Raw genomic sequence first — 27,469 nt, 5'->3', positions numbered from 1 at the left:
CGCACCTAATTAACACGATGCTTTTTAATTAAAATAAAATAATCTTGAGTCTCATTTCACTTAATACAGCCATGTTTAATTAATTAACGAAACACTGATAATGAGATATTAAAGCTTCTTTAATAGGGAAAGTATATTTTTTTTAGTTCCGTCTTGTAATAATTTTTGTGTTAATATTACGTACTCATAGGTACTTACGTAGTTATTATTTTTATGATAGGTAATAATAATCAGATTAAAAATACCGGCCAAGTGCGAGTCAAAACTCGCGCACCGAGGGTTTCGTACTACATAGCTACAGTCGTATTTTTTCGACATTTTACACGATAAATCAAAAACTTTATGCATAAAAAATTAAAATTAAAATATTTTTTAGAATGAACAGGTTAAAGCCCTTTCATTTTATGACACCCCACTTGGTACATAAACTATAGCACTGATCATTGAGGAGTTTCATCTTTCTCCTCCGGAAATCACCACTTGATTTTTACCAAAAAGTACGATCAACCTGATATACGATTCAAAGAATCGTAAAAAAATGCGCATCAATTTGAGTTCTTCCTTTTTCGTAATTGGTAAAAAATTAACTTGGTAATAGAAACACCATAAATTAAGACCCATGGACCTAACGGGAACAAGAAACGTCCAAATATAAAAACTCGTATGGAATATCACCGTTAAACCATAACTCTCCCAGGCCATAAATCTGAGCTGTCCGTCTGTTCGTCACAAGAACGAGTATTGATCAATTTATGATATGCCATGTATGGTTAGATATGAGACTATAAAGTGCAATAGGTACCTACGGATGTGTGTTGCGAGATATTTTTCTAAATTATTGGCGAGAAATGCAGGTTAACGGTATGGGGTATGTGATATTGAATAATAATAGCTGACATTTTACATTAAAAATAAAAATAAAAATTGGTCAAGCGCGAGTCGGACTCGCATGCGAAGGGCTCCGTACCATCTTACAAAAAAATAACACTTTTTAATTTATTTATTTGTTGTTTTAACAGCAATATAAATACACAGGTGTTCGGTGATGTTAACACTCTATCTGTTACGTACATGAGATACTGCCCGCTGATAGACAGACAGATGGACAGAGGAGGCTTCTAGTCAACCATTTGGATGACTAGAAGACCCAAGTCTTCCTAGTCATCCAAATGACTGAAAGACCCAAGTCTTCTAAGTCATCCAAATGACAGTTTTTATTTCTGTGGGCACATTTTCTGTTTTTATGGACTTGATACCATTTCGATAAAAGGTGGCGTCCTCAAAACAACTGTTTGGTTTGGCGGCCATTTTCGGCCCCTAACCCTAGACCTACTTGTGTCCAAAAATATCTAAGTTATTCTAATGGTTATTCTCAAGAAGTTTAACTTAAAAACTGAAGAAGGAATTACCTAGGATCCCAGTTGGTCGAAAGCCTTCGTTTGGAACGTACACGCAGACGCATGCGCACAAGTCTGGTGGCTTCTCCGCGCACGCTCACTGCTGCTGCACCTCCTTTCGAAGAAGACAACTGAAATGAAATAACTGTTAAAAAAAATTTTGCAAATCGGTCTAGAAACCTCCAAAAATCGGTATACAGTCATCATCATCATGATCAACCCATCACCGGCTCACTACAGAGCACAAGTCTCCTCTCAGAGTGAGCAGGATTTTAGCCATAGTCTACCACGCTGGCCAAGTGCGGATTAGCAGACTTCACACACCTTTGGGAACATTATGGAGAACTCTCAGGCATGCAGGTTTCCTCACGATGTTTTCCTTCACCGTTAACGCAAGTGATATTTTAATTACTTAAAAACGCACATAAACCCGAAAAGTTAGAGGTGCGTGCCCGGGATCGAACCCCCGACCTCCGATTGGAAGGCGGACGTCGTAACCACTAGGCTACCAAAGCATACAGTACGCGACAGAAAATAATGTACATCGACCTTTGAAGGAGATTAGAGAGAATTGTCTTTGTCGTTGAGACCGACAAAACGTCATATAGGTATGAGTGACAGAGACAACCCTCTACAATGCCGAAATCGTGAATGTGTGTAGTCCACGCGGACGAAGTCGCGAGCATAAGCTAGTCAGTAAATAAAATCGTTTCGATATTATGATAATATTGCCACTTGCTACCGGGATTTATAACAAGATGAAATTTTTATAACCCGTCTAACAAGTAATTTTCACTTTATAATTGATAGAAAATAATAATCATACCTGTAAAACATATCTGTCTTGTTTAGATATTGAAAATGATATAGTGTGCATCTCGACACCTCCATGCTCCTGTACCAGTTGCAGTTTTGCTGTAGGTAACAGAAAAAAATGTATGACGTTTTTCTTTAAATCGGCAGAGAGCATGAACACCGGCCAAGTGCGAGTCAAGCTTGCGCAATGAGGGTTCCGTACTACAGTCGTATTTATTCGACATTTTGCAGGATAATTCAAAAACTATGATACATAAAAATAAATAAAAATCTGTTTTAGAATGCACAGGTGATTACCATTCATATGATACCCCACTTGATACAGTTATCTTACTTAGAAAATTGAAAATACTAATTATTAGTTCATGACCACAATTTAATTTTTTTTGTGTGATGTAACCACAAAATCACGGTTTTCAGATTTTTCCCCTAATGTCAGCTATAAGATCTACCTACCTGCCAAATTTCATGATTCCGTTTATGGTTCCGTTTTTCTTTTTGAGGTAGGTACGGAACCCTAAAAAACTGGTCAAGTGGGAGTCGGACTCGCACACGAAGGGTTCCGATTTTAAAGTGTTATTTCTTGTACTATAGTATATTATACTATAGTAGTTTACTATAGTATAGTACAAGAAATACACTCAAATTTTTTTTCGTTTTTCCGCAAAAACTGATCCAATAAAACAATCTTTTCTACCAATTTTTCAATCATCATCATAGTCGTCAACTGATAGACATCCACTGCTGGACATAGGTCAAGTGGGAGTCGGACTCGCACACGAAAGGTTCCGATTTTAAAGTGTTATTGTACTATGGTTCGGAAGTTCAGAACCATAAAAAGTTTAATTGAATTTAAAATATTTTATTTTATTTTATTTTATTACACTTACAGTCACTAGAATCAGGTGGTCCCTGGTAAAAAGCCCAGTGCATATGTCTCGAGCACGGGCTCACTGTGATGTAGACCGTCATCTGAGAGATCAGCGACGTGTTCAGTTCTAGGCTGAAACAAGTAAACAACACCCAAATCAGTTTGAAAATAGACGTCGTTTCTTTCAAATCAACACCCAACAATCCTTGGAAATGAGACCTTGGGTGTCAATTTAAAAACCGGCCAAGTGCGAGTCAGACACACACACCGAGGGTTCCGTACTAAAGTCGTATTTTTTCAACATTTTGCACGATAAATCAAAAACTATTATGCATAAAAATAAATATAAATCTGTTTTAGAATGTATAGGTAAACCTAAACCCACGCGGATAAAGTCGCGGGCATCATCTAGTATTCTATATTCCTGACATATAGAATACTAGACGACGCCGGCGACTTCGTCCGCGTGGATTTAGGTATTTTAAAATTCCGTGGGAACTATTTAATTTTCCAGAATAAAAAGTAAGTAACCTATGTCCTTCCCCGGGATGTAAGCTAACTCTGTACCAATTTTCATTAAAATCGGTTAAACTGTTGGACCATGAAAAGCTAGCAGACAGACAGAGAAATTGACACACATTCGCATTTATAATATTAATATGGATTATTTACTTTCGAGTCTCTCCTTCCTCCAGCCTATACAAAGTCTGATTGTCCATGGGCAGCCATTCCACTGAGACCTTGGAGATGGGCCTGGTGACCAGCACACTTGGAGCAGCCAACCCGGCTCCAGCAGCGTTGAGGAGGATGAGCGTCGCCAGCCTGGTGGTTAGGACCTCTAGGTTTCTATGAACAAAAACATTCAACCTTGAATTCAACCGTGACGGTGTGAAATAATTTATGCTGTGTGATCACTAGAAAGACGTAGAGAAATGATATAGAAATTTGCTCTGGAATAGTAGAGAGGAAAAGTGTTCCTTATTTTATCATTACCCATAGGAAAGGCATTCCCAACCATGTGGTAAGTAGTAGATGCATCTGACGATTCAAAAATACTAAAAGTTTAATTGAAAAAAAATAACATATTATCAGTTCAGTACCCATATTATCTATATCAATACCCAATACCCATATTATAAAGGCAAAAGTGTTTGTTAGTTTATTGGTTTGTTGGTTTGTCCTTCAATTACGATTTACGAAGCAACGGATCGACGTGATTTTTTCATGGGTATACCGAGAGCCTAACATAACGCCGCACGAGAAATTCATTCATAAAGATAAGACGAGTAAATACGAAGCCAAAATTTTCTCGTGGGGTGCATGTTAGGCGTGCTGAAGAGTGACATTCTCGTAGGCTACTTTTTATCCCGGAAAATCAAAGAGTTCCCACAGGATTTTTAAGAACCTTAATCCACTCGGACAAAGTCCTGGGCATCAGCTAGTATGTACTATCCAGGTAATAGGTAGGATATTATGTTAGGAAAAGGAGCTAGAAAAAAACGATTTATTACCCCATCATCTCACACAAGATCTCAGATGGATCAATTTTGTTTCTTGCCATTTTCCTCCAATAATAGTAATCAAAATGGTGATCATAATCTTCAGTAGTGGCGTTACTAACGTCAGAAGTACATTTTTTATAAAGTTAGTTAGAGACAAATTGCTTGACAAAACCGCATTAGAATTTTTCAATCGGAATTTGAACCACTTTCAATCGAGGGAATTGGAGTGCATTTCTTGAAGCTAATATTTACTGAAATAAGGCTATCAGAAAATCTATCAAAGGGCGTCATTTGGCTCTATAAAACATCGCCTAGTACAAAATTATTGGTTTACTACAACTTATTTACTATTTTGTTATTAGAACGCAGTTAGCTCTCGGTATACATCAAATTTTGAATTTTGAACTACTACTACTAATAATATGAAAGTCTGTCTATCCGTCTGTTACATTTCACGGCCCATTCGTTTAACCGATTAAACGAAATTTTATACACAGACATCTTACATGCTGGAGATGTACAAAGACTACTTTTTATCCCGGAAAATCGAAGACTTCGCACAGGACTTTTTTTTTAAAAGAATATTTGCCATGTTAAATGACTAATATTCCCCTTTCCTCTCCAACTAAGCGTCAGGCTTGTGCTCGGAGTAGGTACGACAATAGTGCAACGGGCGGGGTTTGAACCGTCGACCTTTCGGTTTTAAGTCCACTCCTTTACCGGTTGAGCTATTGATGGCTCTAAACCTAAATCCACGCAGACGAAGTTGCAGGCTTCATCAAAAATAAAAGCTATGTGCTATATCGTATGTCAATAACTAACTGACCCGTCCGTCCTGCCTTCCTATCTTCAAGATTAAAAAGAAACTTTCTGATACAAAATCTCAAATTTCTAATCCCAGCAGTCTGCCCGTCTGCTAAAACACTGTCCATCTCTTTAATCAATTTTGTAACGGGATAGCATGCATCCTAAAGAATGGACATGGGCAAATTTTTATCCCGAAAAATTAATTGTTCACACAGGATTTTCAAAAAGACTAAATCCACGCAAACAAAGTCTCGAAGTTTCGAAAACTGTAAAAAGGTTTAATTTGGATTTACTTACTTTACTTTTCTTTAATTTATTCTACCTTTTGTCTCGGATAGAATCTGTTAGGATCTCATTATGCGCATACCTAAATAGTTTACCAAACTGGTTTGTTGTTGTTTACAAAACTTGATCGAAAACTGTCTAATCACGCATGTCTTACGGACCATTTCTTTTTAGATGAATCAGCAATTTTATATAGGGTCTCAAAATAAATTGAATAACACAATAAGTATTATGGTTACAACTTTTGTCTTAAAAATTAGGACTAGCTCATTTTTTTTTTTAAATAAAAAACAACTAAGTACAGACTTCGTACACTACGGTACTTCGAATAAAAGTTTGCTAATACGAAAAATCTATCGTTAGATTAGTTATCTTATTTGATAAAAAAAAAATTGATCGTGCTAAATGAGGTGTAAGCGCATATAGGTATAATAATTGTATATTATTCCGTCCATAAATACCTTTTCTATAGCCTGCTAAACCTTAGGCCCACACATAAGTGTGGCCGATAAAATGTACAACGGATATTACCTACCTTAACCTACCTTTTTTTGTTTCTCGTGAAATTCCTGGAACTAAGTAGCGCACCGGAGTTCAATAAGCTCATATGGCAAAATGACCATAAATTTGTACTCCATACCACAAGCGGTCATTGTTTCGCACGTAAGAAATATCCAGCGATACATCAAAAAACGTTCACGCCAAAAACGTCTGTATATGCGTTGAGGCAAATTTCAAAATGGCGGCGCGAATTTTGACAGATCGAACATTAGCCCGCGATCCCTGACCATACTCTATAAATCTCGGCGTAGTTGGGTGTAGTAAATTTCACAATGATTTAGTGTTTCCATTAGCAGTGTTTTTTGCAAACAATACATGCGCGCGCGCACGTTTTCTTAAAGCCTAAAACACACACACCGCTCGGCGGCAACTGCACGGCAGGTCAACACACTAGACGGATGCGTACGCGTCGTATACGCTGATACAACTGCAAAGAACGCATAACGCATCGATTATTTATTAAAAAGCACATCGTACAACATAACGATAACAGAAGCGCAGTTTCATACAGTTTCTGTATTACAACTTGTTTTCTTTCTTTTTCAGGAAAGGAAAAGAAATCCCTACCGCTGCACTGGCAGAGTGTGTCTGTCTCGCATGGGTTAGTCCATTGATGACGGACCCACTAACCTCAGTGGCGTGCAGGTCATAGAGGCATAAATGCACTGCTTACCCCAGTTGTAATGGCTCAATGCATATTTTTCATTATGACCTGCCAGTAAATAGGTTCCTACCTAACTAATGCTTACCCTGGCTTCAAACACTGTGCACGCCACTGACTAACCTAATAATAATAGCGGAGATGATCACAGAAGTGCATTGCAATTACCTCGTGCTAACCCTGTAAATGTTGTTTTTCTTCCTCTTTTTCTTCTCTCCTCATTATTATATCTCTCCTCATTATAATACTGTTGTATCTATATTTCTTAAACTTCTTTTCACAGGACAAAAAACGTGCTATCAAATTTCAGACCTCCAGATCGCTGTTAGCTTTTTGTCGGACAAGTAGCCATCATACCTCATAGCGAGGTGCATGCACTGAAGGGGATATTTCCTCCAATTCCATCTCGGAGCCTTCTAATAATATCTGCCGGTAGTTAACCGAGGGGGTTTAGTAGGTATAAATCCTATAGTACGCGAGAGGTCGAGATTTCAATCGGGTATGAGGCGAGGGGATGCCCCGCTCACCCGCTGAGCGTCCCATTCTATACATAATCTGATGTCTTCCTCAGGACGCCGGGTACCTATCAAGGAGATTTCACCCCCGTTAATGAAAAGGTAATACAGCTTCTAGTAGTCGCGTTAGACATGCTACCGCCATACGTTCTGTTTGTTTCAGCCTTTAGTGATAGTTTCATTGCGAAAAAAGAAGATCCATTGGAATCTGGTAAGGTAAGCGCACTTGAAGGCTGTACGGGGCCAGCTCGAGTGTGTATTTGGTATTTAGTTGCTGATACGGGTTAAAAAATACTATCGATCTACATTCCATTGTGTTTTTACTAGATCCATAATTACTTTAGAGCAATGATCTTACTTCAATCAATACCTACTAAATACGAAAGTCTGTCTGTCGTTATATTTTCACGACCCATTTGTTAAACCTATTATGATGATATTTAGTACACAGATAGCTTGTATCCCTGAGATGGACATAGGCTCGGAAAATCAATAAATTACGGGATTAAAAAAAACTTAAATCCACGAAGTCGCGAGCACCATCTAGTAGGTAGTATTATAAATACAAAAGTTTGTCTGTTTTTTATCACCTTTTCAAACTACCAGCTAAACCGCTGAACCGAACTTGAGGAAAGCCCTGGAAAAGAACATCTAATAGATACTTATTATACTGAAAAATCCAAAACTTTCTATGGACTTTCTAAATGCCTAACGGCACTCATCCAATCCGAGTGCAAATACGTTCCTTTTTGTTTTATATGGTAGCTTATGACATGTGCCGTAGATATTTCTTATATCCGTATTTTCACGAATACGGATCGGGTGAATGCGTGATCGCTGCAAACAGATTTGAATGTATGGGATATCGTTAGAATCCTTACACCATCTCGAATGACACTGGCTATAAATTAAAAAAAAAACCAATATGGCTGAGAAGTTAGTCGGGTTTTAAACTTTTACCTATTAAATTAAAGTTTCCTTCAAATCTCAGGTATGCTGTGGATTTAATGTAAACAAACATAGTATAACTAACGATTGCTTCTTAATATAGATCAAGAAAATGATCAACGTGAGTGCGCAATAACTTATTGAATTATTAATGCCTCAATTATAATTTGATGCTGTACATTGATCAAGATAAAACGGTAAACGGTGTGATACAGGAATAGGTGTTATGACGAATCGGTAATGTACGACCACTTTATGTTTTGGATAGTGTTCCCATAACAAAACATCTTTTCAAGACGACATCCTTGTGATTTGAAAATCCTAAAATATTGGTCAATAATTTTATATTATCATCTCAACCCTTCAGATATAGGTACAATATCAGGTAACTACCTATTATATTAGGTGACAAGAAAAGATAGATTTTTTAATTGATCGCAGTTTTATGTAGGTATATAGTTTATTTATTTATTAGTAGAATACAAGCGTTACTTCGTTAAAAAGCCAGACTAATATGCTGACCGAGGTAACTGCCAACCTTCCGGTCTCCTGTGGCAGGAGACGAGATGACAGGTCCTTAAAAAAATTATCTAGCACCCTCGCTCCACGAACCCATGGTCTCCATCCCAAAAGGCACAAATATGAAACTATTTTCTATATTCATATTTGCGCCTCCTTAGTCCTTCCCTACTTACATAATATATGTAGATTAAAAACTAAACTTAGTATTCAATTTCCAGATAATTTTTTTTATCGTTGCGTATTATTTTTAAACCGATAAAGGCCGTTAAGTACTAATCATATTTCGTTTCTGCGTTTCAGTGTACCTATGTTTAATTTTTTCAACTTTATACATTTTGATATTTTATTGGTAAAAAAATTGTTTTTTTTGAGCATCATATGGTTATTTTTAAATTGAATCTTATTTACTAACCAAAAACGTTTCGTCAGAATACTTTTCCATTTTTCGTCGGTCGTCTAGGTTTAAATGCTTGGCAATCGGCTTATTTTCTTCAACTTTCATCATCATCATCATCAACCGGTAGACGCCCACTGCTGGACATAGGTCTCTTGTAGGGACTTCCCCACACCACGGTCTTGCACCGCCTGAATCCAGCGGCTCCCTGCGACTCATCTGATTTCATCTGTCCACCTAGTAGGGGGTCTTCCAACGCCTTTCGGTGCGAGGTCACCATTCCAGTACCTTGGGACCCCAACGTCTATCGGTTGTACGAATTCAACTTCTTCAACTTTAGTAAATTGTGAAAATTGGAATGTCCGGAAAGTGAACAGCAACATCTGGTGTCCCTAATTCTGGCACTTAATCAACACCTAGTCGTTACAAGCGCTGTATTTGGTGGTCTGACAGTTATATATTATATGTTTAGCAAAAATCCCGTGTAACATATCATAGTGACACATTACACATAGTGATGCAACGTATAACTAATGCGAGCATGTGGTGAGAACGCTGAAAGTATGTCAGCGAATTTTTGATTTGACACACATACTGTATGATCCACTTATTTATGCATGCCTTACTTAACGAGAAAAGGTATTAAAAGTTTACGTTCTATGGATGACTGTTATAGGAAGTATAAGTCCCGCAAATTGCTATTGCACGGGAACCATGTCTCATTAACATCGAAATGACGTCATTATAACTTCATTTGACGTATGTTTAAGTAAAAATATACCATCAACTCGAAACTTTAGTCTAGTGCTGACGTCACTAAAATGGCGGCCACGCGCATTAGCAATTTGCGGAGCTAATAAATGCTTTAGAGCCTCAATAGCTTAACCGGTAAAGGAGTGGACTGAAAACCGAAAGGTCGGTTCAAACCCCGCTCGTTGCACTATTGTCGTACCTACTCCGAGCACAAGCCTGACGCTTAGTTGGAGAGGAAAGGGGAATATTAGTCATTTAACATGGCTAATATTCTTTAAAAAAAATATAAAAATTTAATAATATACGATAATGAAGAAAGATACGATTAAACGGGCTATCTTGCCAGTTGCCACCATATATATTCCTGCGCTCACTGAACCGGCAAGGATTAGACATTATCATGGAAAGAGACCTGATGGATTGACGCTGGTTCCCCGTTGGACGGGCACTAATGTGGGACGCAAATGTGTTGACACATTGGCCCCGTGTCATATCAGGGAGACAGCACCAAGACCCGGAGCCGCAGCAGAAACAGCTGAAAACGGCAAGCGGCGCAAGTATGCCTCTGTTATCAAGAGTTACATTTTTGTTCCGTTTGCCGTGGAGACCCTGGGGCCATGGAGTCATTTTTTTACGAGACATTTCACCGCGATTAATAGCCTCATCTGGTGACAGAAGGGCTGGCTCATTTTTCGCGCAACGGATCAGCCTGGCTGTCCAGCGCGGAAATGCAGCCAGTATTCTTGGCACCATTTCACGCGGGCATGATTTGTATAGTAATTAGATAAGGCTAATTTAAAGTTTTATTGTAATATTTTAATACCTAATTTTCAGATTCAAAACGTAGGTTAGGCTACCACAAGAGGTAGCCCTGTTTATTACCTACACACCAGCAAAATTCCAGTTGCTACAGTATAAAAAGATTTATGAGCAATCATTTTTCTGGGAACAAATACCTACGATGTAAATGACAGCTCTTTTGAATTACTGTTCTTTACGAGGGAAACCTTTTCTATTTAGTTAGGTTTTACTTTAATAGCTTTGATTAGGTACTAGCTTATGCTCGCGACTTTGTCCGCGTGGACTACACAAATTTAAAACCCCTATTTTACCCCCTTAGGGATCGAATTTTGCAAAATCCTTTCTTAGCGGACGTCATAATAGCTATCTGCATGCCAAATATCAGCCCGATCCGGCCAGTAGTTTGAGCTGTGCGTTGATAGATCAGTCAATCAGCTTTTTTTCTTTTATATATTTAAATAATAATTTTACCACTATAAATTATAATAATTAAGTAGGTACCTAATTATGTAAGTAATAGTTAGTATTCTGTGCTTCTAGTGTAGTGTGACAATCACAACAAAATCAACTTTAATTTTTAATGAAAAATGTCACCAATAAATTGAAACATTAACAAAAGTTACAGAAAATGCAAAGTCAATGAGTAAAGTGTAACAAATATATCAATAAATGTCGGGATGGGAGGAAAAATCACTATAAATAAGCCGTCTGCCCGTCAGTCTGCCACGCTTTTGTATTTCTGTCTGTGTTTTGATGTATTTTAGTCAAAGATATTTAAAGGGTAGAGTCGCTCATCGTCACGCTTAAGTTTTTACCCGACTGCACCAGCAGAAAAGGCAATGATTTTTATCTTTGATCCCGATTTTGTTGCCCTAAGGGGCTTTTGGGTAGGTTTAAATAATAACCCTAAACACAATATTATGTGAGGAAAACACAGTGACAGTTTTGAGTTTTTGATTGTTTTGAGTTTTAAGAAAAAATAAACGGAAGTTTGTTTCTTCAAAGCCGTCTTTGAAGAAATCTTTGATTTATGGATGTATTTGTCTCAAGTAGGTATACTTATTATGTTCCTCTAAAACTACTGGAGCGAGTTTGGTGTGGTTTTTGCCATGACATGGTTTTATCCCTAGGTTATTTTCAATTACAGAGACGTGAAAGTACAGCCAACTTTGAAATATTGAAAAACATGTTGCTGCAATTCGACTTATCGAATATCTGAGCCTTGTATAATTGGAGGCCTTTTATTTGAGCCTTAGGCTTTGTTATTTGAACTTTATACAAGAGTAAAAAGTAGCCAAAAGGATTTTATTATCCGACGGACTGTTTGCCGTTTGTCCTGTCTGTCACTAATAATAACGTTTGAATGTCTTTGACTTTTTCTTAATGCTAGCGCTTTTCGAGACGTCTGCGTATAAATAACTTCAAGGATTTACACGGTTTGCAGAAAAGCGTCGCGGTGCCGGCCGATTTAGATTCATTTCACATTTGTAAGGAAGTTTGGCGAAATGGTTAATTAATTCGGTGAATATGAGTTTTGGCATTGGAACGAATTTTTCCTCACATTTGTCTTTTTTACTGTCTTAGTTTGTGTATAATAAAATCGGTGAGAATAGAATTTTTTGCCGTACTTACTTGTCAAAAAGAAAATTGATTGATTTATCATTTAGGACAAAGTCAAAGCTTTTATTCAAATTGGGTACCATGATGAATGAATGAATATTTATTTATTACGAATTTTTTTACATTTGACGTGGAGTCATACAGTACATATGGAGTCCTCATAGTACCATTGTTATCTTTTTTCACTTTTTATTAACAATAATTGTTGACTTCGTCAGATAAAAGCTTGAAGGCACCAGCAGAACAATATGAGTAAAACAAACACAATAAAAGTATTTTTATAATTTTTATAGTGTTTTACCTACACTTCAGGGAAATTTCTAAATAATTTTAAATACATATCGAAAATTGCGAACCGGCAGGAATCGAACCCGCGTCTCCTGGGATCGCGCCCGACGCTCTGACCACGAAGCTACAGCCCGCCTACTGCCAGTGACGAAATTTTTTATATGTATGTTTACTGTATGAGTACTGAGTAAACATACATATCAAAAAATTGTCAGAGCGTCGGGGGCGATGCCAGGAGACGCGGGTTCGATTCCTGCCGGTTCGCAATTTTTGATATGTATTTAAAATTATTTAGACAATAAAAGTAAGTATAATGCGTACAAAATGAGTTCTCACGCACCATTTTAACTTTATCTATTTGTCAATTGCTATGTCCAAAGTACGATTTCAGTCTTTATTTTAAAGGTGAACCGTACTTTTGACATGACAGTAATTGACATACCTATACCTAGAGTTAAAATGGCGCGTGACATCTCATTTTGTATGGATTGTAATATTAGGATTAATGTAGGTATGTATAATGACTAAGACTGTGCAATCTTTATATAAACAGGACGTTTCTTGAACATCCCTTATACAAATATGAATAGCAAGGGTTGCCACAAATTGCTCATTGTTTAGATGAATAAAATTATACATTAGGTACGTGAAAATATTGCTTAAAAAACTAAAATTTGGCTTTTTGGCTCTCGCTTTTAATACATTCAGAAGGTAGCAACCCTGAAAAAAATATGCCTATGTATAGCTGCAACATTATGGTGTCTAATTGAGCTTAATTTACCCACGATGTAAGAGAATAGGCATCTAGGCAGGCGCGCTCCACCTTACAGCGATTACGCACTCATCCGATCCGAAGCCGTGAAAATACTGATATAAGAAATATCTACAACATATTATGTCATAACTCATAAGCTACCATACAAAACAAAAAGGAACGTTATTTCACGGACTGGGATCGGATGAGTGCATAACCGCCGTAAGGCTGCATCGCCTACTGTTTGGAGTGATTGCAGTTAATCGCGTATTAACGGATAGTAATGGAATGGATAAAAAATAATGGATTTTCAGAAAATATCAATGAGAAAGCTAGTAAGTATACCTATTATAAAAGCCTTTTAATCATCCTCGAGTAAACATCTGTTCAATGTGAATGAATGCTTCTTTGTCTAAATATTATATTATTTTAACCACTGAGTCTTGTTTGTTTTCATCATACTGCTAACATTAGGTACATCAAATAATTTATATTTGTTTGCTATTACGCCAAGTTTGTGCAATTTTAATTTATCAGTCGGGATCGCTTAATTTTCCCATTGATCAGTGGCAATAAATATTTTAGAAAAAATCAATTGCAAGTCAACCTTTTTTACAATTTTTTACTAAATTTTCTCGATCCGTATTTTCTTTTCAGATTCTCACAATTTAACTTGGTCTAGCAAAATTATTGAAAGACTAGCTGATGCCCACGTATTCGTCCGTGTGGTTTATTATAAAAATATATAAAAAAAAAATGAGAACTCTTTGATTTTCCGGAATAAATTCTATCCTATGTCTGACTGAAGGATGCAAGCATCTCTCTATCAAATTTTGTTGAGCTCGGTGGTTTAAGTGTAAAAAGGTTATAAACAGTCAAAATTATTATCGCATTTCATAATATCGAGGTTATTTAGCCAAAAATAATTGGCTTTATATTGATTCTTGGAAGCAAAGAAACCCTAATCCCTTAGTGTATTGAAAATCGTTTAGACAGCTTCTGAGAACGAAATTGGATTAACTTACGAACTTTGCTCGTCTAATATGACAAGAAAAATGATATGTTTATTAAAATCTAAGATATCGTTGAAAGTATTTTTAATCTTTACCTTTTCTTTTTGGGGGCTCTATGATATTGACAGAACTTTCATCTCGGTTTATTGACCTAGTGGTTTGAGGTGGTATACCTACGCTCCTCGGAGTAATTATTGTATTATGTGGTTATACGCCAATATGTCAGTCAGTCAGTTTATTATATTATATTTACTTTTATTTTTAAAATAAAAGAAATTACTATATTAACTTTGTTTAATTACTTAAAGTTAAAAAAAATCGATTGCACATTTAAAACAATAAACCTTTCCTGTATTTGCGCTTAACTTTTTCGATGGTAGTTAAAAAGTAATGGTGTATAACTATAAAATATGTCTATAAGGCTTCTCAAATAGCATTACGTCATAGCTCATAAACCTTGCTGACAGTTAGTATAGCTATACCAATATAGGCTAGATAGTTAGCTGTCTGCTAACTTTTCACGGACCCTCGATTTAACCGATTTTCCACGATTAATACAGACAGCTTTCAACCCAAAAAAGGACGCACACTGCTGTTTATCCTAGAAAATCAAAGAGATCCGATAGGATTTTTAAACACCTAAATCCACACGGATGAAGTCGTGGGCAACAGCTAGTATAATTGCATCATTATTCTGAATTCTAGCGTACAAGTATAATGTTTGCCAATATCAATATCACACCCCTGAATAATAATAATTCACGTGTTTAAGCTACAGGATGTTACAACTTTTGAAATCCTTTAATCACTGGATCTGTGTTTGTTTTCATTGTTCTAAGAACACATTGTAACAACAGACTTATTTATATTTTATTTGCAAGTCCCCGCCAACATATTATTACGATTTTGTTTTCACGCAAAACCTTTTATATGCGTAATCTTGAAGTTGAATTCTCTGTGTTTCCGGCACATTCTATAAGTAGGTATCTTAGATGTTCTAGAAACATACCCCTTCCGGTTTAGCCCGCTTCCATCTTGGACTGCAAGATCACTTACCACCAGGTGCGATTGCAATTCAAGGGCTAACTTGTATAAGAAAAAAAAAATCTTACGTAAACGTCTACTATACCAATTTTTATAACGGTCAAAATTAAAAAAAAAATTGAGACCGACCTCGATTGCCGAATCACAATTGCGCCAGTGTTTACATTTTCCTGAATATTCGTTTCTAAACTGAAACGTGCCTCTTGAACACACAACGTTGTTACAATGCAATCTTAGCGCACACTACCGATAAAATATTCGATTGGAAAAAAACACAGGATATTTGCTAGAGCAGACGTACCTAATCGCATGAAAACGGTTCTGCAAAAGTAGGTAAGTAATTGAGAGTTGATTAAGTAAGCTACTTAATCAACTCTCGTCAACTCAGTCCGATTCCTGGATGAAGAAAAAAACATTTAATAGATAAGTGCACGTGTTCATTTCTTAATAGCTTCACGGTTAAGGAGCGGACTGAATTCCGAAAGGTTGGCGGTTGGCGGAAATCCCATCCGTTGTACCATTGTCGTATCTACTCCTAGCACAAGCTTTACGCTTAGTTGGAAGGGAAAGGGGAATAATAGTCATAATTATTCTAAAATTTGGCAACCAGGATATGACGCTTTAAAACCCCGGATTTTAGAGCCTAGAACCCGGACATGTCAACAGGTTTTTCAAACTTATATATTTTTTTAACTTACTTTAGCTAGTTTATAATATAGATTTTGCTATGCGTTGGCGTAAAATCGGCTCCCGATTTTCCACTGTCCCACCTAAAATCGACCGTTGATGGATATAAATCGGGTTCAGACGAAATTCTGTCGTCTGTGTTAGCTATTACTTGTATATCTCAAATTATTATGTTTCGTGTATTTTGGTTTGAATACATAGTTTGTTATTTCGGAACGTGATATTGCGTTTGGTAATTAGAATTCGAGACTGTTGTAATTAGGTTGATGTTAATATTGTGGTAAAACAACTTTGGAATACTGAGTTTCCACGTCATGAATTACATTGTTTTATCCATTGATCAATAATTATTGGTCTCATGGTCTCGCTCCGCTCTACCTTTATCATTTGACAACTTACCTATCATTAGGTAACTAGCTGATGCCCGCGACTTTGGATTTAGGTTTTTAAAAATCTCCGTACCACTGAGACCACTGATCACTACAAAAACAACAATATAATATCAATTTCATTCGTGAGAGTTCTGTATAAAAATATGTGTAAATAGATTACATGACGTCATGTCACACGTCAAATTCCAACAGTAGGTACCTACGTGAGAAGCCTTCGCTTCCTTTTCTCTAATATGGAGTTATGGACTGATAAGGCGTCGGTTCTCCTTACGGCAACCGTATATTTTATAGGTCCCATCTAAAGCTCATAAAACCAGTAGAAAATCATCCGTGTTGGCATAAGTAGCACAAGATCTTGATTAAATTCGTTTTTTGATAAAATGATTTTTAACAAGTCTATCCTATCATTTAACTGAAAAGATAAAGAATACAATAATAACCATATTTTGTTTATAAATCAACTAGCTTATGCTCGCGCCTTCGTCCGCGTGGACTACACAATTTTCAAACCCCTATTTCACCCCCTTAGGGATTGAAATTTCCAAAATCCTTTCTTAGCGGATGCCTACGTCATAAAAGCTATCTGCTTGCCAAAATTCAGCCCAATCCATCCAGTACTTTGAGCTGCGCGTTGATAGATCAGTCAGTCAGTCAGTCACTTTTCCTTTTTAGAGGAAGAGGAAGAAGATAGATAGAAGATAGCAGATAAACTAGAAAGTGAGGCACTTCATCAAATGTGAATAAAGCCATGTACTTGCAGTAGGTCTGTATCAGAGTTTAAGGGATCGCCAGAAATTTATTGATCCAACTTAACTTTTCGTCGACAACTACTTAAATATCACTTGCTCTATATGGTGAAGAAAGAAACTGTGATAGCCTAGTGGTTAGGACGTCCACCTTCTAATCGTAGGTCGGGGGTTCCATTCCGGGCACGCACCTCTAACTTTTCGGAGTTATGTGCGTTTTAAGTAATTAAATATCACTTGCTTTAGCGGTGAAGGAAAACATCATGAGGAAACCTGCAACCTGAAAGTTATCAATATGTTCTCAAAGGTGTGTGAATTCTACCAATCCGCACATGGCCAGCGTGGTAGACTATGGCCACAACCGTTCTCACTCTGAGAGGAGACCCGTGTTCTGTAATGAGCCGGCGATGGGTTGATCATGATGATGCGTATTAGAAACTTTTCAACTGAACAAAGAAAAGAAAGAGACTCCCTTTATCCGCGCACCAGTAAGTCAGTTATTTCACAATACAAAGGTTAGACGGATAATTATAAAGTACTTTGGACAACGAGTAACGACATTATATTATTTATAGCCAGCTTTGATGTCTGTTTATCGACCCGAGTAACCTGCCTTTTTGTTTACACTTTAGATTCGATTGTTTGTCCGTGTGCGAATTACATTACTACAATGAACCAAAAGTTTTTCGCTGCTATGATTCGCCCCGACACCGGAGCATCCTCAGGAAATGTAGACCTTACAATCCACAATTGAAAAAGTGTCGGGGCGAAACGTGCGTCAAGGATTTGTGTGGTGCTGCGTGGTGGTGGCGTGTATTGCTTGCCTGGTTGCTGCTTTTTCCTGCATTTTTAGCAGTAGGAGGGCGGGCGGTGCATGTCGCATGCTGCATGTTGCACTATATAGATTCGAGTTTCGACCTGTTTCAGCGGATTATAGCAAATTAAGCTTTAGATTTTATAGGTCCCATCATGGATTTCCATATCATGGATTTCCGCAAAGTAACGCCTGCTTCTATACAACAATTACATTACTGTCAGATTCTTAACATTGCGAGAGTGAACTAGAGTGAGAGAACTCTCGATTTGATCCTGAATAGACGATCTGTCAAATAGCTATTAGGCTATTATAGGTGACGTGAAACTAAAGAAAAATAGTCGTTTCATAGTCTACCTAGCGTCAAATGTAGGTAACATTCGTCGCCTGGCCTCGACGTTTTGTTACAAGCTCCCTATCGGTCGAGAACTGTGACATTGCCCTTCTACTTATTTATCAGTTTTACTAATTTTACATCTTTTTAAATAATTATTTTACTCATCATCATCATCAACCAATAGACGTCCACTGCTGGACATAGGTCTCTTGTAGGGACTTCCACACGCTACGGTCTTGCGCCGCGCCGCGCCGCCTGGATCCAGCGGCTCCCTGCGACTCGTCTGATGTCGCCCGTCCACCTAGTGGGGGGTCTTCCAACGCTGCGTCTTCCGGTGCGAGGTCGCCATTCCAGACCTTGGGACCCGGACGTCTATCGGTTGTACGAACTATGTGCCCTGCCCATTGCCACTTCAGCTTCGCAACCCGTTGTTTTACTCATAATTATTTTACTCATTATCACTAATTATAAATTATAGTCACTAATTATTATAGGTTCACGAGATACAGCCCGTTGGCACCCTTCGGGTACAGAACCCTAAAAATATTCGTCCAAATGTATTTTTTGTACAATTAAACACACGCGGAAGTTCAAAAGGGATGTACTCGTAAAAAGGGCCGGGAAAAATAACGAGTTCTGTCTCAATGGTTAGGATTAAAAGGCTTTGGAGGCTACCTTCGCTATTGTGTATTGGTACCCTTGTAATATTATAAAACATTTTTTGTTTGTAGGAATTTATCATGTCTACCAACCTTCAAACTCAAAGGCCAGGAAGTGTCTATTTGTGTGGAACACTTGTATTTTATTGTATTTATTCCTTTTTTACAAGACTACCCAAAAAATGGAGTGTAATGTTTGATTAATAAACGATTCGCGATAGCCAATAGAGTGCAGGACACACAATCTATATCCATACTAATATTATAAATGCGAAAGTGTGTCTGTCTGTCTGTCTGCTAGCATTTCACGGCCCAACCGTTCAACCGATTTTGACGAAATTTGGTACATAGATAGCTTGCATCCCGGGGAAGGACATAGGCTACTTTTTATCCCGAAAAATCAAAGAGTTCCCATGGGATTTTTAAAACCTAAATCCACGCGGACGAAGTCGCGGGCATCATCTAGTATTACATAAAATTCGACTGACTGACTTATATATCAACGCGCAGCCTAAACCGCTGGTTCTAGAGACATGAAATTTGGAGGGTGTGTTCTTTGTAAAGAGTAGGTATGGCCACTAAGAAAGGATGTTTCGAAATTAAAGTAAATAGGGTATGGAAAGTTTATCAGTTTTAAAGTTACATTGAAATTGGTATACATGCTTTTGGTTAAGGATAAAAAATACATGTTTCACGATTTTTGAAAATTCTACTCTATGTATAAGTTATTTCCATGAAAATTGATATTTGGGTTTTCGGTTACAAAAGAAAAATGCTTAGGTACCTATTTCAGGATTTTTGAATTCTACCCGCACGCCGATTTTCTAAATTCCACTTTCAGCTAGTAGGTATAACATAAGCAGAATTGAGAAAATAAAATAGATATTTTTCTATCCATCCCATCGGCTCCTATTACGTCCTTGTTCACTGCATGAATAAAGTGGTTGAATGAATATCTAGCTCCTGAGAAAAAAATCTAGGCGTCAAAGGATAAGTATGGATGAACGAATTCCATATTTTTTGTTTAAAAACATAAAAGCCTTGGACGATGGAAACTTTTCAAGGCGACAACGAAATGAACTTATTTTTAGATTTTTAGGGTTCCGTACCTCAAAAGGAAAAAAGGGACCCTTATAGGACCACTTCGTTGTCTGTCTGTCTGTCTGTCGTGTCTGTCAAGAAACCTTTAGACACGGTAATGTTATCTATACAGTATTGTAACTCGGGCGTATTTTGAAATAAATACCTACAGCAGCGTGGTACGTAAACATGCGATAGGGCTGCCCGCCTCCGGCATTTTAATTACATTTGCTTACTGTGTGTTTGAATATGTACTTGTCATTTGCCTACTTTGTGTTTAAATATGTATTTGTCATATTAAATATGTACCTACTTGAACTTATTTTTTGTGAAAAAATTGAGCGGTTATTAAAAAAACAAAACACCGTCCGTTCGTCACTGCGGCACAGTCGCGACTGGCTGCACCGCGAGCGCACCGCGAGATCGAGGCGCGTAGGTATAGCTCGCGTTTCGCCCGTTTGTATGAAGTTGGAATACTGCATAGATAATATTACCGTGCTTTAGGGTACTAGACAGGTAGGTAGTTCTTATAGCATACGTAAGGCGAAAGTCCCCCCCCCCCCCCCGCCTAATACCCCGATTGCGATCTCAACCTGTCACTACTATACCTACACTCCTTTTTTTGGGAAGTAGTGTAACAAATATACTTTCGCATTTATTAGTAGGCATTCCATTGAATTCGTCGCTGAATCAGCGTTGAAGCAAGCTGTGAGTTACTGAAAAATTAACCCTTTCGTTACAAGCTGAGTTGCGTGCGAGTGTTATGTTCCCTAACATTAACGATGTAGTAATTATGTCGCAGCGGGGCTTCGCGATTCCGTTACAAGGGGTTAAGTTGCTATGTGTATCGAATCGATATCTAATACCTGCCTAATTAATTCAGGGAAAGTGTGGACGAGGCTTTACGACACCTTGTGTGTTAAAAAAATTAGATGATGCCCGCGACTTCACCCGCGCGGATAAGTTTTTTTTTAATCATGTGGGATCCGCTTTTCACAACTCATTCGTGCATCGGATAACCAAAATTTTACAGTTTTTGGAAAAGTGTCTTAATTTGATCCTAAAGTGATAATAAAATGCTTACAAGAATTTTACAAAAAAATTCGATCGATAAGTGCATAAAAATGCATTTAAATTTTGCATGTCAAATTTCGCCGTGAAAACGCTACCCGCCACCTTTTTAGGTTCATGAGCTGTCATGACGTCACACGTCGGATTGGTAAGCAAAAGTTTTTCTTAGTGAAATATATTACAACTTCAATCCATGTGACGTCACCGTCGGAATTAACATGGCGGCTACGGTATCATGCGTTTTGGATATTTGTAGAACAGATAAAAAAAGTGAAATCTTTAAAATGTTTATAAAATTCATAATATAATTTTATAAACTGAACAGTTGAGATTGCTGAGAGCAATAAGGCCGCCTTTACATACTTTTAAAAAAAAAAAAAAAATTTTTGATTGCGTATTGCTAATTCTTGTTTATACAATTTTACATTTTTTTCTCGCTTGGTGTAAAATACCGTATTCTGACGTTTGGTTATGTGTTCCGATTAAAATATACACCAGTGTGAATACGCCTTTAGACTGAAGCGCTTATCATGGCGCCAAGTTAACCCTCCACTTTGCACGCAATCAATGATTACCTATACTTTTGTTTCACTGTTGCTTTTCTTGTCTTATAAATATTATATTATGAAAGGGAGTGATTGCATTGTAACTGAACAGTTTTAGTCTATATAGTTTAAATCCACGCGTACGAAGTCGCAGGCATCAGCTAGTATAACATCTAAATATATAAAAGGAAAAGGTGACTGACTGACTGAATAACTGACTGACTGACTGACTGATCTATCAACGCACAGCTCAAACTACTGGACGGATCGGGCTGAAATTTGGCATGCAGGTAGTTATTATGATGTAGGCATCCGCTAAGAAAGGATTTTTAAAAATTCAACCCCTAAGAGGGTGAAACAGGGGTTTGAAATTTGAGTAGTCCACGCGGACGAAGTCGCGAGCATAAGCTAGTATTATATAAAAGGAAGAGGTGACTGACTGACTGACTGACTGATCTATCAACGCACAGCTCAAACTACTGGACGGATCACGCTGAAATTCGGCATGCAAATAGCTATTATAACGTAGGCGTTCGCTAAGAAAGAGTTTTTCAAAATTCAACCCCTAAAGGGGTAAAATAGGGGTTTGAAGTTTGTATGAAAGTCTGTCAGTTTTGTTAATAACTGTTTTTAACAATTTAGTTAATATTTTTGCAATTAGCAGTATTACATATTTTATTAAGCTCATATGTTAAAATCTCATAGTTAAAGATCAACCCTAAGGGTGTAAAATAGGGGTTTAAAATTTGTGTAGTCCACGCGGATGAAGTCGCAGGCATAAGCTAGTATAACATATTATCTTTGACTCTATGAGAGTCTAAAAATGGCACGGCAAATTACAGTTTCGTATACCGAACGTCCTTGTGGCTCAATATTCGGTTAGAATATAAATTATAGAACAATGTATTGACAACGTGACATTTTGATTTTGGTATAATTGCATTGTATAATTGTTATTTCCTGGTGCACGGTTCATCTATCCGTATAAGTTTATGTTGTGTGTATCTAAATTACTCATTTGCGTTATTTAATTCTCATTAAGGCCTAAGACACGGGTCTGCCCGCGAAATTCAAATTTAATTTGGTTTTTCACAATTGGTAAACTAATGCGACAAAGTAGACTTACGGCATTCAAATTTCGCCCCTAGAAATATCATCTTCCACCTTAAAACAAAGTTTGCCGCTTGATTTCTATTGGTGGCAATAAAATGAATGAATTTGCCGCCAAAACATTTTGAATTAATACAAGGGAAAAATAACTTTTCCAAGCCTTTTTAATGTTCAGTTTACTATTTTTTTAACAATTGTACTTTTTTTTTTTTTTTACCTATGTAGGTAATGTAGGTATATTTATTATTATAAATTTAAACTTACGAAAATATAAGTGGATCGATCGGTTAAATAGTACCTATCTATTTTAAGCAATTTTACCAACATCGACAGTTAATAAATAATTGGAGTAATTATAGATTTCAGAAAAATATTAGCAGTATACTTATAGGTAATTGGAAAAGGGTAAAATTACTAAAATGTAAAATTTCTCAAAGTCATTATCTCAAAGATATAGAGCTTAGACAGAAGATAACAAGAAGATGAAGAATGTTTCAAGAATATTTTCTTAAAAAAAACTGCACTACCTAGTTAAGTATGTTCTGGGCTCAGACCTGGGCGCGTTTGGAACCCTCGTAGCATTAGTTTTTACGTATTAATTATCAACATAAAAATTTATGACAATCAGGAAGCGTGAAATTTTACCAATTCTGAATACATAATTTGAGTTTGAAATAATAGTAAAGTCAAAGTCAAATGATTTATTCAAAATAGGTAATAAATTACTCTTTTTGATGGTCAGATGTTGGATTAGTAAGATATAGTGGTGATAATTATGACGCAAACTTAAAACTAAAGCTACGAGGGTTCCAAACGCGCCCAGGTCTGAGAAGAGCCCACAACAAACTCAGCCGAGTATTCTTTTTATTATCACCGCTTACAAAATTATTGAAACTTATTAGAACCATCACAAAGCCGTTAAGCAAAAAAGTAAAAAACCCTTACCTCATATTCCTTTTTCGTTGCACTGTTCTAAAACACAAACCACCTCCGTGGGACAACAAATTGGGAATAGTCCACAATAAAAAAACAATCACGCTTATAAAGACATATTTGAAATTCAATGCGATGTTGACAAATGGGTTCAACATTTGAGAGCTAGCCCAAAAACGAAAGAACGTGTAAAACTAAATTATTCACCCAGCAAGTGGAAGCTGACAGTTATGGGTGTATAATAATGTGCATTTTATCCCATAGTGATGCTTTGCTATTGAGATTATACCACGGGAGTCAATAGAATAGTTTTTTTGGATATTTTTTTGTGTTCGAAATGCAAGGGTTAAGTTATATCCGACACCTACACTACGAACTTTGGTCAAATTGTATTACTATTCATGACTTGTAATCTGATTTAGCCTTAATTGTTATCTCACGATTTACGCCACAGATTTAACTCAGATTTTCAACATTTTGGGATTATTTCCCTTAAGATTATAAAGAGGAAAGATTTATTTGTTAGTTTGTTTATTTGTAACCGATAAACCCTGAAACCACTGAACCGATTTTGATAATTCTTTCACCATTAGAAAGCTTCTTTATCCAGAAGTAACATATAGTAACTATATAACGCAGCCGAAGTTGTTGATAAAAGCTAGTCATTCAAAGCAGCCATTAAAAATCACCATGAAACTTCTATTTTAAATAAAACTGTAAATCATGAAGACGTTATGATGTTCTACAAAATTAATAGTTTAAATTTCACTTTCAATAATCTGTACTTTTAAAATTTAAAATTTCACATTCAATAAATTAAGAAAATAAAATCCACTGAACCGATTATAATAATTCTTTCACCGTCAGAAAGCTATTTTATCCGAAAGTCATTTAAGTTATGTACCGCAGAAGAAGTCGCGGGCAAAGGCTAGTCATTCAAAGCAGTCATTAAAAATCATCATGAAAGTTCTATTTTAATTTAAACTGTGAATTATGAAGACTTTTAATATGACTTTTTACACATACTTATTGTTTAAATTTCACTTTCAATAAATGTAAGAAAATAAATATATTATTATTAAATCAACAGCACTCTCGCAAAACTCTCAGCAACAAAGTCTTTCAAAAAAAGCAACACTCGAAAAAGAACATACTAAAAACTTCAAATAGATAACCAAATTTTTTAATCAATAAAATATAACTAAATTTCACTAAAAATACCTACAAAACTAACACTCAAATTAATTAAAAATCCGCGATAGTTGCCTAAACCCACCATAACATTACTTAAATAAATAAAAATTTGACCAAAGTTTATAAAAAAAATTGGTCCAAAGTTCGTCAGGGTTAACTTTTCTATTTTACTGCGTACGGAATGTAAGGGCGAGGTCACACGATGCACCGTGCTGCATCCGCGATGCGTGCGCGCGACTGCACCACAGCGGCGATGCGTGTGCAGTGGAAAATATGTAGGCGCGGTGCATCGTGCATTGCTATCAAACAAACAAAAACTACACGGGGGCGGTTTATCTTGGGCGCGAAGCCGTTAATTTCACAGCTTTTAGCGGATTCGCTGTAGCTTTATCATTTATGGAGTCTATAGTTTTTGTGTGACGTTTTTCATACATCGATGTTTTTCATGGATTATTTCTTAAGTAATTAGTTAATACCTAATCGTTGCAGCTAGGCACTGAGGACAAACCTCTGTGGTTTTTTCGGTGTTTTAGACTAAGCTTTTTGAATTGCATTTTGATTTGATAATAAATAAATAAATAAAAATATGTGGTCGCGTGGATAAACGTTATTTCATAATTATCAAGAAATATACCTATAATGCGAGACAGTTGGACATGGCAATCGGGGAGGGAACACCCCGCACACCCCTACAGCCCCTGTGTTAACCCGGTGCGGGCGAGGGCTGGTGAAGTGCGGGTGTCCGAGGCGTCCCTTCGCCTCATCCCTTGATTGCCATTACAACTTGTCGCGTACTATACCTAATAACACCTTTTTGATAATAGTCCTAATCCATACTATCGATTATAACAGAATTTTGGAGAAAACTCCCTTCCATGTTACCGTTTTCCTTTATAGATCTAGTGTCTTTTCAAGTAACTCCCGTAATTTTCTGCACAAGTCAGCTTTTTGCGTTGTACAATTCGCAAGTAGCACGAGGAAATCAACTTCTGCAAGTTATGATTGCTGAAAACTTGTAGAAATTGACATAGTTGACATGATATGGACAACGACTTCTGCAAGTATTATTGCTAGTTGACACTTAGCGTTTAGATAGCATCTTTACTAAGTATCAATCAATCAATTAATCAGCCTGTTTGCGTCCACTGCTGGACATAGGCCTTCCCAAGGGCACGCCACCACACACGATCCTCCGCCTTCCTCATCCACCCACTTCCCGCTACCTTCTTAACTTTCCTTTCGTCTATCAGTCCAGCGGGTTGGTCGCGCGGTCTCCACTCCAGAACACGTCTGCCCCATTCGGCCATCGGTTCTGCGGCAGACGTGGCCTGCCCACTGCCACTTCAGCTGACTAACTCGTTGAGCTATGTCGGTTACTCTGATTCTCCTACGAATTCCCTCGTTCCTAAGTAAAGCTAAAACTATATCAACGATGGTTTCAAACGCGCCCTGGTTTGAGAAGAAGCCCAAAACAAATTTAATATGGTATCTCTATCATCTTTACGTAGGTACCAAGAGATGAGATTTTATGCCAATACTAAAATGTCAATAAAAAACCTTCAATAGGCAATCATTAATTTTATTAGTTTCCTATTTTACACCCGGAACTATGCATAATATAATCCGCTCAACTCTATATTTACGACTTTCATAATTTACGCCATTCTGTACGTAAAGAGTTAATAAAAAAACTGTTAAATTTTATAGTTTGCCTACGAGTATAACAATATTATGCGGCCAGTTAAGATATCAATATTTATAATAAGGCTAGGTAGGTAAGTAAAGTTCGGAACTTACCTTGGGGGGGGTAAGGTTTTTAAAGCACCTTTTACCTAAATGAGAAAAAAAACGGGCTGAATTGAGAACCACCTCCTTTTTCTTTTTGGAAGTCGGTTAAAAATAATAATTTAGTTACAATAATAAAGCCGTTCTAGAACTTTTCGGCTTCAACGATTATCGAATAAGTAGGTATGGTCCTTAATAATAATAAATTGTTTTAATTCAAGCCAAGCCAAGTTTACTTAGAAGTAAAAATAAAACTTTAAAACTAGGCATGCAACCAGCGTAGCACAAGATCCCACTGCCGCCAGACGTTCCTTATTTCCTGAGAAACAAAATGTGTGGCATCGAGTAGTCGGTCAATTAACGTACGTACATACATACATAATATCTACTAGCTTGTATCGTGGGCCAATTTACAGGTATCAGTTACTGAAAGTACCTATTTAAAAAAATTACTCACTTTTCTTAAAGTCTGACTGCTGATTTTCATGTAGCGGGGAAGGAAAACATTGTGAGGAAACCTGCATGCCTGAGAGTTCTCCATAATGTTGTTAAAGGTGTGTGAGG

General features: G+C 37.0%; 1 protein-coding gene across 8 annotated transcripts in view; it reads right to left on the bottom strand.

The window, feature by feature from the left end:
• Positions 1–25,380, bottom strand: part of nord — a 39,772-nt gene extending 14,392 nt beyond the window's left edge. The window contains exons 1-6 of one of the 8 annotated variants that reach the window (XM_069505173.1): positions 25,299–25,380; positions 23,939–24,091; positions 3,757–3,930; positions 3,104–3,216; positions 2,224–2,312; positions 1,410–1,528 (exon numbers count right to left, since the gene is read on the bottom strand). In XM_069505173.1, the coding sequence (XP_069361274.1) occupies positions 1,410–1,528; positions 2,224–2,312; positions 3,104–3,216; positions 3,757–3,930; positions 23,939–24,084 (641 nt within the window). In that variant the 5' untranslated portion in view covers positions 24,085–24,091; positions 25,299–25,380. Of the gene's footprint in view, positions 1–1,409; positions 1,529–2,223; positions 2,313–3,103; positions 3,217–3,756; positions 3,931–23,938; positions 24,201–25,151 lie in introns of all 8 variants that reach the window. The other 7 variants (XM_034978877.2, XM_069505169.1, XM_069505168.1 and 4 more) reach the window with 7 other exon arrangements.
• Between the last annotated feature and the right edge of the window lie 2,089 nt (positions 25,381–27,469).

This window comes from Maniola hyperantus, chromosome 19 (genome assembly GCF_902806685.2).
Source record: "Maniola hyperantus chromosome 19, iAphHyp1.2, whole genome shotgun sequence".
Lineage (NCBI taxonomy): Eukaryota > Metazoa > Arthropoda > Insecta > Lepidoptera > Nymphalidae > Maniola > Maniola hyperantus.
Note: the sequence above shows the minus strand (reverse complement) of the source record. Positions and strands in the feature narration are given on the sequence as shown.